The sequence below is a fragment of the Mustela lutreola genome, chromosome 8, assembly GCF_030435805.1.
Source record: "Mustela lutreola isolate mMusLut2 chromosome 8, mMusLut2.pri, whole genome shotgun sequence".
NCBI classification, from domain to species: domain Eukaryota; kingdom Metazoa; phylum Chordata; class Mammalia; order Carnivora; family Mustelidae; genus Mustela; species Mustela lutreola.
The window spans coordinates 62,652,069-62,664,488 of NC_081297.1; the positions used below are offsets into that span (position 1 = coordinate 62,652,069).

Genomic DNA, 12,420 nt, shown 5'->3' on the forward strand with positions numbered 1-12,420 from the left:
ACATTATGTAAAAGGTATGAAAAGTATGGAAGTAAAATGGTATATGACATCAAAGTCAAGGGAAGAGGAGGACTCTCCTTTCTCAACTTGACTTTCAAAAACTGGAAATAGGTCTAGAAAGGGAAGGTATCCAGTAGAGAGAATGGGAAGGGAGACTCGGAGTAAAAGCAGAATCACAGAGCAGGAACACATGCAGATTGTCTGCCTGGCACAAGCCTGGGGCATAATAGATGCTCGATAAATGTCCATTCCTTTCCTTCACAGAGGGACTAAGACAATCCTGAGGCTGGCATGGCCTGGGCACAGTCATGGTGGAGTAATGGACAATTAGGGCGTTGTTCAGATAGCCACAGATAAGGACACATTTGACTTTGGATTGAGGTTCTTTCCAAATCTTTCAGCCTCAGGATTTATTGGCATGATTATGATTATATAAGCCAGATTGGGGTAAAAAACCAAAGTGGCATATGGGCTTGCTTCGTTCAGCGTTCTCTTACTGCAAAGCAAGTAACAGGAACCGGTAGCTCCCTGTTCTTCACCCTCATTCCTGCTCTGGCCTTGTTGCTAAGACACAGGATTGGAGATTGAGGGGAGGGGATATGGGAAGGAAAATGACACTTTCCGAGTTTCTGCTACTAACTAGGAGCTGCATTTAGCACATGCATATAGGCTCTGTTCTGTTTTTGCACTAGCCATATTCTTCTTCTCATTCGCTTTTGGAAATGAGGAAATTCAGGCTCAAAGAGCATTTTGAATGATCCATGGTCATTTAACTAAGATACAGTGAAATTGAGACTTAAACTCAAAATTTATGGTTTTTTTGGTCTTGTGATGTATGTATCTTTAATAAAGTATCATGCAGTATGCTCTTTTTAAAAAAAAATTTATTTTTAAAAAATTTCTTTTCAGTGTTCCAGAATGCATTGTTTATGAACGACACCCAGTGTTCTATGTAATACGTGCCCTCCATAATACCCATCATCAGGCTCACCCAACCGCCCACCCCCAAAATTTAAGTTTTTTATGTTATGTTATGTTATATTATGTTATGCTCTCTTTCTCCTGGGCCCTGAGAAATTCTGGTTTTGTAACTCACGGGCCTACATGGAATGCATGCCCTTAGCACCAGAAAGGAGGAGATAGTTTGTTTCACCCAAAATAATAGTGATACCTAACATTTGTATCATGTCATGGTTTTCAGAAAACTTGGTGTGAGTTTCCCATTTTATAGCTAAGAGTACAGAGCCTCAACATTGAATTTAAAGTCACAAAGCCAGGAAATCACTAACTGCAATTCACAGTTAGACCATCTGACCTTTAAGTTCCAGTCCAGGACGCATGTGCCTGGCTACACAGGCAAAGGAAGGACTGTGATTGAGTTTAGGTGTGGAAGCTCTCTGCATTTGGAGACTCAATGTGTTTTCTGATACTCATCCATCCCTGGTAATCTTGAGAAGTCAGACTTCCTGGATGTTCAGCAGAATCACCCGATAATCCACGATTAGTGACTAGTTACATCAATATACCCTTGGACCTCAGAGTTATGGAAAGCCTTTGATGGCAACCTCTTTTGAGTACCCAGAGTCAGACAGACCTGGGAATAGAGAAGTTTTTCCTAAGTCCCTCATCCTCTGGGTTTTCAAATCGAAAAATGACAGAGTTGATAGCTGGAAAGACTTTTGTTGCAAGAAAGAAAATTCTCCTCTTTTTAGTGACTGGCTCCTGGTGTAGTAGGGTGGAAGGACTTAAGATACTTTGAAAAATGATAACCCTTCTGAAGCATCCTAGCCAACTTCTTTCTGTAAGAGTATGAATACTTGCCCACGTGACATTTGTACTCCACGAAAGCACTTGTAGACATTCTTCCTGGAGCAGAGGGAGAGAAGCAAGGACTCTGAAGCTGCTACTGAGGGGCCCCATGAAGTTAATAAACCTGTCACCTCTTTCATCAGCCTCATCGGGTGGCAAGCCGGCACAGGCCCGGTGGTAGTTGCCCTCCTTTGGGTTGGTCCAGAGCAGGGAACAGCATTCTGCAGAAGGTCTATTTTTCAGATTGAGAAACCCACGTCCTGATCTCCTCTTTTGATGATTTCACAAAAATCGAATTGCATGACAGATGCCCAGATAAACAGGAGAAGTTTGCAGTCAAAGCAAGTTTTGGGATGGAGCTGATTAGTAGATTTTTAATGGCTATTCTTGATAATCACTAACCAGGCGTAGCTTCCAGGCAGACCAAACCCATGCATAAAGTGTGTCCACACCCATGCACACCAACACCTAGTCGGCAGGTATAAAAGGGGACCCTGACAGTCTCCCGACAGCAGAGCATAGTCTCCAGCCTTAACTCATCTCGGAAACCTCAATTTTCCTCGCTGGGCAGAGGCATCATGAGCTGTCAGATCTCGTGCAAATCTCGAAGAGGAGGAGGAGGAGGAGGATTCCGGGGTTTTAGCAGCGGTTCAGCTGTTGTCTCCGGTGGGAGCCGGAGATCGGCCTCTAGCTTCTCCTGCTTGAGCCGCCATGGTGGTGGCGGAGGGGGCTATGGCGGCAGCTTTGGCAGTCGGAGTCTTGTTGGCCTTGGAGGCACCAAGAGCATCTCCATTAGTGTGGCTGGAGGAGGTGGAAGCTTTGGCTCCGGTGGTGGATTTGGTGGCAGAGGAGGTGGCTTTGGAGGCGGCATTGGCTTCGGTGGAGGCGGCTTCGGAGGCGGCAGCGGCTTCGGTGGTGGCAGCGGCTTCGGTGGAGGCGGCTTTGGCGGAGGCAGTGGCTTCGGTGGAGGCGGCTTTGGCGGAGGACGCTTTGGAGGTGGTGGCTTTGGAGGTTTTGGGGGTCCTGGTGGTGTTGGGCCTGGAGGATTCCCTGGTGGAGGCATCCACGAAGTCTCCATCAACCAGAGCCTCCTGCAGCCTCTCAATGTGAAAATTGACCCAGAGATCCAGAATGTCAAGTCTCAGGAGCGGGAACAGATCAAAACGCTCAACAACAAATTTGCTTCTTTCATTGACAAGGTGAGTCATGAGAAGCTGGCTCGGTCTGATGCTCAGGATGCCCTACTTCCACTGCTCACTGGAAAGTAAACAGCAGAGATTCATTTCTTTTAGGAGCCCTTGATGTAGTCCAGCTAGCATGGCTTATCTCCCAAATGGGAAAGATGCTGTCTTCCTGAGCTGTGTCTTCTGAAATAGTCTGCAGTTAGGAATTATGGATGCCTTTGGCTTTATTGTTTCAGCCTAAATAAGTAAGATTGTTGGAAAATACTGAAAATCATGGGAAAACTGATCTAGACAAGTAATGGACTGAGGAGTCAGGCCAAGTGGCAGCAGGTATTGGAAGAAGTTGGCAAGACATCTTCTGAGATAGTCTTTCCTTCCCTGGAAGTTATCACTCTCTTAAGTTCTGGAAAGCTGAACCTGCTTGGGGACGAATGAAATTCCTGCCTTCAAGAGAAGCATTCTCAGTTTTGTGACCTGTAGCATCTTTGTGGGTGTCACTTTTGAGCATTCCAGGATCTTATCCTGTTTCAAGGCAGATGGACTTGCCTAAGAAATTTATGAGGCTCTTAAAAATCAGCCCGAGGAGCCCTGCCCTGTGGTGCTCTCACACTTAGCACCTTCAGGAGCAGTGCCAGTGGATGCCTATTTTTGGTTTGCCCAAGACTTTCTGGGACTTGCCGGGAATTCAACCAGAATGGGAGAGGGAAATGGCCTGGAGTCTTGGGAGCAGCTGCAAATAAGATAGTGGGCGGTGTACTAGGAAAAGGAGTTCTCTGCATTGGAAAGTACCAGATGTAACATTAGGAGTCTGCGGAGATAGGGAGTTCGGGCTGGATCCAGCATCCATCTTGTGAGCACCAAGTCACGTAAACTTCCTTATGTCCTGAAGCAGGGTCAGGGCTGTCTCTGGCAAATGAGGCCTGCTGGTGGGAGGGGCATTCCAGAGCTCCTGCACTCTTCCTCTGGTCCCTGCAGGTGCGGTTCCTGGAGCAGCAGAACCAGGTGCTGCAGACCAAGTGGGAGCTGCTGCAGCAGCTGGATGTGAGCACCCGCACCACCAACCTGGAGCCCATCTTTCAAGCGTACATTGCCAAGCTGAAGAAATACGTGGATACGCTCTCTGCAGAACGAACATCCCAAGATTCAGAGCTGAACAACATGCAGGATCTTGTTGAGGATTTTAAGAAGAAGTAGGTGGCCGAGTAAATGCTGAGTAAATAGCGATAGTAGCCATCCGCTCTTTCCTCTAGGAGGCCACTCATATCCCCCTTGCGTTTGCGGTGATAATTTGTGTGTGCCAATTCTTTGTGAGGAAGACATTGAGGGCTTTAGAGTTCATGTTTTCTTCACACGTTTGGGAGTTAATTTATAGAAATGCATCGTTATTTGGGACATCACAGTTTCCATTTGGAGAGTGAGGGAGTATTTCATACTCAGGGAGTGGAGGATTTGGGATGAGTCCAGTAGGAAAAGGAAAAGAAAAAAGTAAACAAAGTAGAACTAATCTAACAGCTTTGTCCCCGGGTCCCTACAGGTATGAGGATGAAATCAACAAGCGCACAGCTGCTGAGAATGATTTTGTGACCCTCAAAAAGGTGAGCAAGAGAATGTCATGGCTGGATGGGACTGAGGGGGCTTCAGAGGCCCACCAGATCCAGGCAGACAGGCTGGGGAATATCTCTGAGTGGAAACAGCAGTAACCAGGGGAAAGAGGTGAAACATGTCCACCGCTCGTTCTCTTGAAAACAAGTGTCTCTACAGTTCAAGCTACTGGAGCTGTTCTGCACATTTGCCAGAGCATTTCCACCAATAACCTCCTTCAAGCCTATATTGGGCTGTGCATGATGCAAACACAGAGAACACTTCAGTTTTCTTCTAAAGTGCTGAGGAAGGGATGGACCTCCCTTAGAATGTCTAAAGATATTGTCTGTTGTGCTGACGAGTTCAGGCTAGAAGGCAGAAGCTTTGGTGTAAAATCTAGAGAAGATCAGGAGAGATGGGATGGACAGACAGGATGGGAGAGTTGAGAACTGTTAAAAGCCACAGAGGTCCCGTAGTGGGAACGCACAGTGTCTCAAGCAGGAGGGAGAGAATGGTTGACAAAGCTTGTCCCGCCAGAGCTCCGATGGGAGTGTGTGATCAGTGAACGAGGGCATGGGGGCCCCTAGTCGAGATGCATTGTAGGCTCTGTGCCAAATGACATTGTGGATACCTGGCTCAACTGGGGTGCCTGGGGTGTTGGAGAGCAGCTGACAGGGACTGGGTGGAAGAGAGAGACAAAGAGAGGGTGGGGCTCAGACCTTGAGCCGTGCGTGAGCTTCGCCAGAGGGCCCTTCACGTTTTTTGTAGGATGTGGACAATACCTACATGGCCAAGGTGGAGCTGCAGGCCAAGACAGACGTGCTGACCCAGGAGATCGAGTTCATTAAATTCCTTTTTGATGCGGTAAGGAGGCTGCTCCTGGAGAGACCCTTGCTTCCCACCCTTCCCACCAAAGCAGTCCTTCCCAATGAGTGAAAAGGTGGGATGAGTGTGGTTTAGGGACTGGTTGACTCCCACTTGCCACCATTCTAGACCACTATGGGGTTTCTGGGGTATAGTTCTTGGAGGAGAGGAAGTATCTCCTCTGATGTCACAGGAAGGCAGGCTCAGGAAACACAGGACAACATCCCTCCACTCCATTCCTCAAATGTCCAGCTGCCCTTAGGTAGAGCACTATCTTTTTCCCATCCCTATGTCTAATGTACTCCAGACCACTCCTCCATGCCCATGTGTACACATATCTTCTGAAACATTTGTCATTCACAGGTTTCTTTCTGGGGGCATCAAACTTAACAAAACTATCTAAATGGTGAAGGTTATCCAGCAGGAGGCTCAGAAATAGGCTCCTCTCCCATAATTCTCTGGACATCCTTGGCAGAGGCCTGGGATTGGTGGCTGTCTCACTTTTATTCCACCCATCGAACCCCACTTAACTTAGTCTGAGCATCTATATTTCCCTAATACTAGGGAGGCAGATGCCTCCTCACAGCCTTTGTCTGTGGGCAGGGAAGCCATGGCCAGACCTCCTGTTGTGTTGCAGGAGCTGTCCCAGATGCAGCAGACTATCACCGACACCAATGTCATTCTGTCCATGGACAACAACCGCAGCCTGGACCTAGACAGCATCATCTCTGAGGTCCGGAGCCAGTATGAGGAGATTGCCCAGAAGAGCAAGGCCGAGGCTGAGGCACTGTACCACAGCAAGGTAAGTATGCAGAGAGAAGAGAGAGCCACAGCTGTCTGACATGCTGGGTTTCACCTTGGCTGGAGAGCATCCGTGAGATGATGGGTGCCTTTGTCTAACGGCAGTTGGGCATCATTCCCAAGCAAGAGTGAACACAGGACCACAACTGCCCTCAACTGAGAATGGCACCGAGTCCTTTTGGGGATATGAGATAGCTCCCCACCTCTCTCAAAGGCAGCTTGGTTGACCCACCCTGTATTAGACTTTCCTGGGCTCAAGCTAGGCTTCCTCTAAGCTGCCACTGTCCTCCTCTTCCCATACAGTATGAAGAACTCCAGGTGACCGCAGGGAAACACGGAGACAGCCTGAAGGAGGTTAAGATGGAGATCAGCGAGCTGAACCGCATGATCCAGAGGCTGCAAGGGGAGATCGCTCACGTGAAGAAGCAGGTAGGCACAGCCCTCAGGGCTGTGCGGCTCCGGGGGTCGAGCCGGGCTCATGTGGATGGGAGGTTGTGTGTGTGTGTGTGTGTAGGGAGTGGGAGTGTGTGAGTATGTGTGTGAGAGAGAATAAGAGAGAGGAGAACCTGAGAAATTCGAATCTAGCATATGTGGATCCCAAACATCTTGAGTGTAACATAATTTAAGGCTTGTAACAATTTTTATGGTGGTCTAAGAGATTCCAAAGTAAGGATCGGTGCAGGGAAAGTACAGTGTTACCTTTCAGATCGCTTCCACAAATGAAAGGGAGTGATAACAAATAAAGCACAAGGTCATCTGGCTGGACAGGGGGAGGGTTGGAGTCTCCGCACTGGGTGCCAACCCTAAGCACCAGCAGTGGCGTGGTGGGAGGGCAATGGCTGTGGCAGGGAGATGGCCAGGGGATGGACTTTAGCTTGGAAGAAATCACGTGGGATGGAGAGTTGACTCCAGGGACAGCAGAAGTTCTATGAAGTGGTCGATATCCGAGGTTTCCATTTGCAGCTGTAAACTAGGATAATGTCCTGTGTTATGAGGACAAAAGTCATTATGGGGAAAGCATAAGGGTCTAGTCAGAGGTGACTGGAAGATGATGCCCTGGAGATGACAGCAGGTCTTAGCATCACTGTTTGTGACTCGCATTAGCTCCAGAGGGACCCAACCCTTCCAGGGCCAGTGAGTCTGGCTTCCCACACATTCATTTGTCCTGAACACATTCATTTCCCTTCCCTACCTGCCAGGCAGATTCCACTCTCCATAACCAACAGAAATCTTTTCTCCCTCTCTCCCAGTGTAAGAGTGTGCAAGAAGCCATCGCAGATGCTGAGCAGAAGGGAGAACACGCCCTCAAAGATGCTCAGAGCAAGCTCTCTGACCTGGAGGATGCCCTGCAGCAGGCCCGGGAGGACCTGGCCCGACTGCTGCGCGACTACCAGGAGCTCATGAACGTCAAGCTGGCCTTGGACGTGGAGATCGCTACCTACCGCAAGCTGCTGGAGGGCGAGGAGTGCAGGTGAGGGGCGCTGGGAAGGCCGAAGCTCCTAGAACCTAGAACCAGGAAGGAAGACTAAGGCAGGGACAGCTGGAGGTGGAGCAGGGCCTTCTGACAGCTGAGAGCTAACCTCACTATGTTCCTCAAACAGCCATTCATGACTCAAAGCATTTAGTGTATGTACAGTTGTAGATTTATCAGTACAGGAATGACTGTCCAACCATATTAAACTAAGCAATAAGTTAATCTTGGTCTCTCCTGAAAGAGAAAATAAAATTTGGTGTTAACAGGTCAGTCCTAGACAGCCTGAAACACTGGCTTATGGGTAAGCAGGGTTCATGGTGTCTTTTCCCTTCACCTGTAACCCAGAGCCAGGAGACCACGTTGGAAGGCTCTGACTGGCTGAGGCATGACTGGCTGGCTGTTCCCTGGCAGCGGTGCCAGGCCTGGTTCTGTGCAGATTTCCAGGGTGACAAACTCCCAAAAGGGAACCTTTCCTTCCCCTGTCTGAAGACCTTGTCTGAGCCCTTTGTCTGTGTTAGCAATATCCCCAGTGATTTTATCTGGCTGAAGCAACCAGAAGGGGACAAGGTAGCTCAGGCCACCAGCAAGCCAGCATGACAGGGAAGGAGCAAGGGCATGCCCCCTACCCCTAGCCAGCAGGAAGAAGTGGGAAAGATTTCGGATGCAACCAAGGAGGTGGGGCAGGAGGATAGAATAGGGGAGGTTGTACAGGGTTGCAGTTCTTTCTGAATTAGATGCTCACAGTGCAGACTTGTTTCAAAATTTCTAGTGTGGCCTGGATTCGGAATAGCAGAAACCCTCTGAAGGATTTACATACAAAAACGGGTTGTGCATCAGAAGTGAATTTGCTTTTTGATCATTTTCATCTGAGCCAAAAATTGAGATGCGGGGGTGCCTGGGTGGCTCAGTGGGTTAAGCCTCTGCCTTCAGCTCAGGTCATGATCTCAGGGTCCTGGGATCAAGCCCCGCATCGGGCTCTCTGCTCAGCAGGGAGCCTGCTTTCCCATCTCTCTCTGCCTGCCTCTGGCTATTTGTGATCTCTCTCTCTCTCTCTGTCAAATAAATAAATAAAATCTTTAAAGAAAAAAAAAAAAGAAAAAAATTGAGATGCGTTGGGCTGCTATGCCATGTGGACAAACATGGGGCCTGCCCATCTCTGTGGTCTGGCAGCACGGAAGACAGCGGCTCTGGAAGGTCCTGGTGGCTAATGGTCGAGGTGCCTGCTTGCAGGTGGAAGCTCTAGAACAATAAGTACATGGAACCTAAGGGCCCTGCCATGAGCTATTTTCTCTTTCCCTGACAGGATGTCTGGAGACCTCAGTAGCAACGTCACTGTGTGTAAGTAGTGAGGTTTTCCTGTCCTGTGTGGGGTGTGTCAGGAGGACACAGGCGTTGGCAGTCATAATTTCCATGGGGACGCCATCTTTTTCTGCAGCTGTGACCAGCAGCAGCGTATCTTCGAGTGTGGCCTCCAAGACTGGCTTTGGAGGCTATGGTTCTGGAGGTAGAGGATCCGGTTCTGGAGGAGGCGGAGGCTACAGCTCTGGAAGTTCAAGTTACAGCTCTGGAGGCAGAGGCTCAAGCTCCAGAGGTGGCGGTGGAGTGGGCTATGGCTCTGGTGGGGGCTCCAGAGGAGGCTCTGGCTCTGGAGGAGGATACAGCTCTGGAGGCAGCTCCAGAGGAGGCTCTGGCTCTGGAGGTGGCAGTGGAGGAAAATACAGCTCTGGAGGAGGATATGGCTCTGGAGGCAGCTCTAGAGGAGGTGCCGGCTCTGGGGGAGGCTCTGGATCTGGAGGGGGATACGGCTCTGGAGGTGGCTCTAGAGGGGGTTCCAGCTCTGAAAAGGGGGGTTCTGGCTCAGGTGAAGGTTATGGCTCCAGCGTGACCTTCTCTTTTAGATAAGGATGGAGTTCCCCTCTTGACTCTTCTGCTTTAGAATGTAGAAGCCTGTCTCTGTACATCCAATTGACAGCAAGTCAAACCTCGTGATCCACCTCTGAGGGCATTCTGGAAGAAAGGGATGCCCACATACCATGTTTGAAATATCTTCTCTCCACACCAATTAGTTGGAGCCAGTGACACTGTCTGAACCCTAGGGAAGGCTCTGCACTGCCTGGGCTTGGACTTCCTGCCGTGGCCCCTTTTCTGGCCCCTCCTTGCATCGCCCACTTGGGTCCTTCTCCTGATGACTATTCTGTGAAGGGCCCCATCTCAAAGCCTGTACCTGTCTCATGACCCTGCCCCCAGAGAAACATGTTTCTGTGTATATAGCCCACCTTGCTGGCTCTGCATCTGAAGTTCTGTGGTCTTGGTGTCTGCACAATAAACCTCATTTGCAATGGATAACATGTGGTGTGTGTTTAATGTCAAGCCTTGGCAGGAGTGGGTATCTAAGAGCTATTACTCATTGTTGTCTGATTGAAGATACCAGAAAATGGAGAGATTGGGAAGTGATAAAAGACAAGCTTCCTGGAGCAGGGACATGTTGTCCTGAGGCAGTGTGGCTGGGAGAAGCCAAGGGTATTTTTTTCTGGAAGTCTTTAAGAACAGAGACAGGAGGGGCTAGCCCTGGAGTCAGGGTGTGAGGGTGATGTTCTTATAAAGTATTCTCCAGATCTGGGAACTGTGATATTGCCAGGAGGATGATGATGGGATTTGTGGAAAATTCTCTTTCCCTGAAAAAGCCACTCTTAACAAGCTTTTCCCACAACTACCCCCACCCATCACCCCCCCCCCCCCAACTGTCTTCTGACAAGAGCTCTGACCTGCGGTCCCTTCTCCTCAGGGCAAATCAGCTGAGCCCCTGGAGTTTCATCTAGGCTGTCTGCAGCTCTGAGCTTCCAATGTAAAATTCCCTTAGCTCAACCTAGGTCATGAACACTACACCCTTAAAGCCCTAAGTCCTTGGCAGGAGTTCTCGATGAAGGCTGAAGAAGAGGATCTGGGGAAGTCTCTGGGGAAGGACTATAAAGTAATCTCCAAAATAACCACTATTTTCACAGAACATTTCTCCACTTCCATCAGAGAAATCCCCCAACATATCCAACAGATACTGGACCATTTTCTTGTCTCACATCCAACTGCCCTCTAAGACCCCCTAGCCCTGGATATCCCAATCAGGGCAGACTTCCTCTGTGGTTGGGATGATTTCAGCCTCTTTCCCACAAAGGACTGTCACCTCACTGGAGCTTCCTGGAGCTGAGGAAGGGCTAGGCTCTTGAGGTTGGGATTAAACTGGCCAGAGTTGCCCAAATGGGAGTTGGTAGCTTTGGTTGGGTCAGGTCAAGCTATATGTATGTGGTATTCAATGCAGCAGATGTGGCTTAAAACCAGAAAAAAAAAAAAAAAAACCCTAGGGGATTTTCTCCTCTTTCATCTTACTTTAGTTTCAAAATCTTGGTGAGGCCTTAGTTGAGTCTGTGAGACCCCTCTGCATCACTAGAGATGATCTTAAGATCATCATCATCTTGAGATGATTTCAAGAAAATCAGGGAGACATTAATAAGGAATAGATAGTTTCACCTGATCCCAGACCAGTTGTCCCCAGGTCTGAGGGTGTGGGACAGAAAGAGCTCTGAAGGCTACGAGCCACAGGGTGACAGACAGTACCTGAGGCTGATCAGTCCAGGGTGCTGTGCCTGCCACAGCCTTGGTTAGGTGGGGGAGGTCTGTGGAGGTGAGGGTGTCAGCTGGGAAGGGAAAGGACAAGGGGTCTAGCTGTTTTATAGTACATTTACTATGCAGGCATGAACATGGCCTTAAACAGGGCTAGTTTCCCAGACATTTAGGGCTGGAAGGGAGCTTTGGCATCAGTGATTCTGAGCTGCCAGTAGAGGTAAGGAAACAGATGAAGTCCAGGGTGGGCATAGAAACCGGGCCTCCACTCCCCAAATCACACACTGCTTAAACCTTTGGGAACAGTAATCTGTACTGATAACATTCTGAGGGGAAAGAAGGTGAGGCAGGTAAGGTGGCAGCTTTTATTCTCAACGATCTTAATTGTTGAGATTATTGGTGGTATGAGCCTTTGACCCCTTCTATGGTTTGTACTCCTCACTTCTACCGTACCTGGGATGAAGTCCTTCTCTTCGGATCTACTCAGACTCGTGTTACTTTTATGTTGGGCTCCAAAACAGCAAAACAAGACTGTAGATGAGCTCAGAGGGACACAGGCCTGAAGTCTGAAAGAAATCTGGCTGTAAGCAGGTAGTGGAGTGAGGCACCAGCTTTGGGGGTTGGATTTTCCTTTCCCTCTAAGTGTCACGGGAAACTAGTCCAGAATCTGGGTCACACACCTCCTACCTCTGCTCGTCTTCCACCAAATCTGACTTGTCAGGTTTTGGGCTTCAGAAGGGAGATGGGCACAGGCAAAATGGTTTACGAGCTCTATTTCCATAAGGAAGTGGGCTAAATATTTACATTCTGATGATGTGGCAGAGTACTTGGGAAGCCCTGTACTGTGGTTCCCTCCTTTCTCTACCTGTGAGTTCTTGTATGAATTCAAATGAGCTTCTTTCCTCTTGACCCCTTTACCACACTGTTTCTTTCCTCTCAACTCAGATGAGAGTCCTTGGACAGCTTCCCGCCTCCAGAAAGTCTGCTTGAAGGGGATACTCAAGCTCTTCTTTGCTGTGACAAGGGGAAGACCTTTCATCAGGAGTTGGGAGATTTAAATGCTGACCTTCATGTGTTGGAGAGGATGTGGAG

The 12,420-nt window shown here is 49.0% G+C and overlaps 1 protein-coding gene across 1 annotated transcript; it reads left to right on the forward strand.

The window, feature by feature from the left end:
• The first annotated feature begins 2,387 nt into the window (after window positions 1-2,387).
• Window positions 2,388-9,948, forward strand: KRT2 (keratin 2). The gene is made up of 10 exons (XM_059183573.1): window positions 2,388-2,661; window positions 2,695-3,008; window positions 3,969-4,183; window positions 4,528-4,588; window positions 5,343-5,438; window positions 6,076-6,240; window positions 6,543-6,668; window positions 7,490-7,710; window positions 9,017-9,051; window positions 9,149-9,948. The coding sequence occupies exons 1-10, from the start codon at window positions 2,388-2,390 to the stop codon at window positions 9,613-9,615; spliced, it is 1,974 nt and encodes a 657-aa protein (XP_059039556.1). The 3' UTR covers window positions 9,616-9,948.
• Window positions 9,949-12,420: the final 2,472 nt, after the last annotated feature.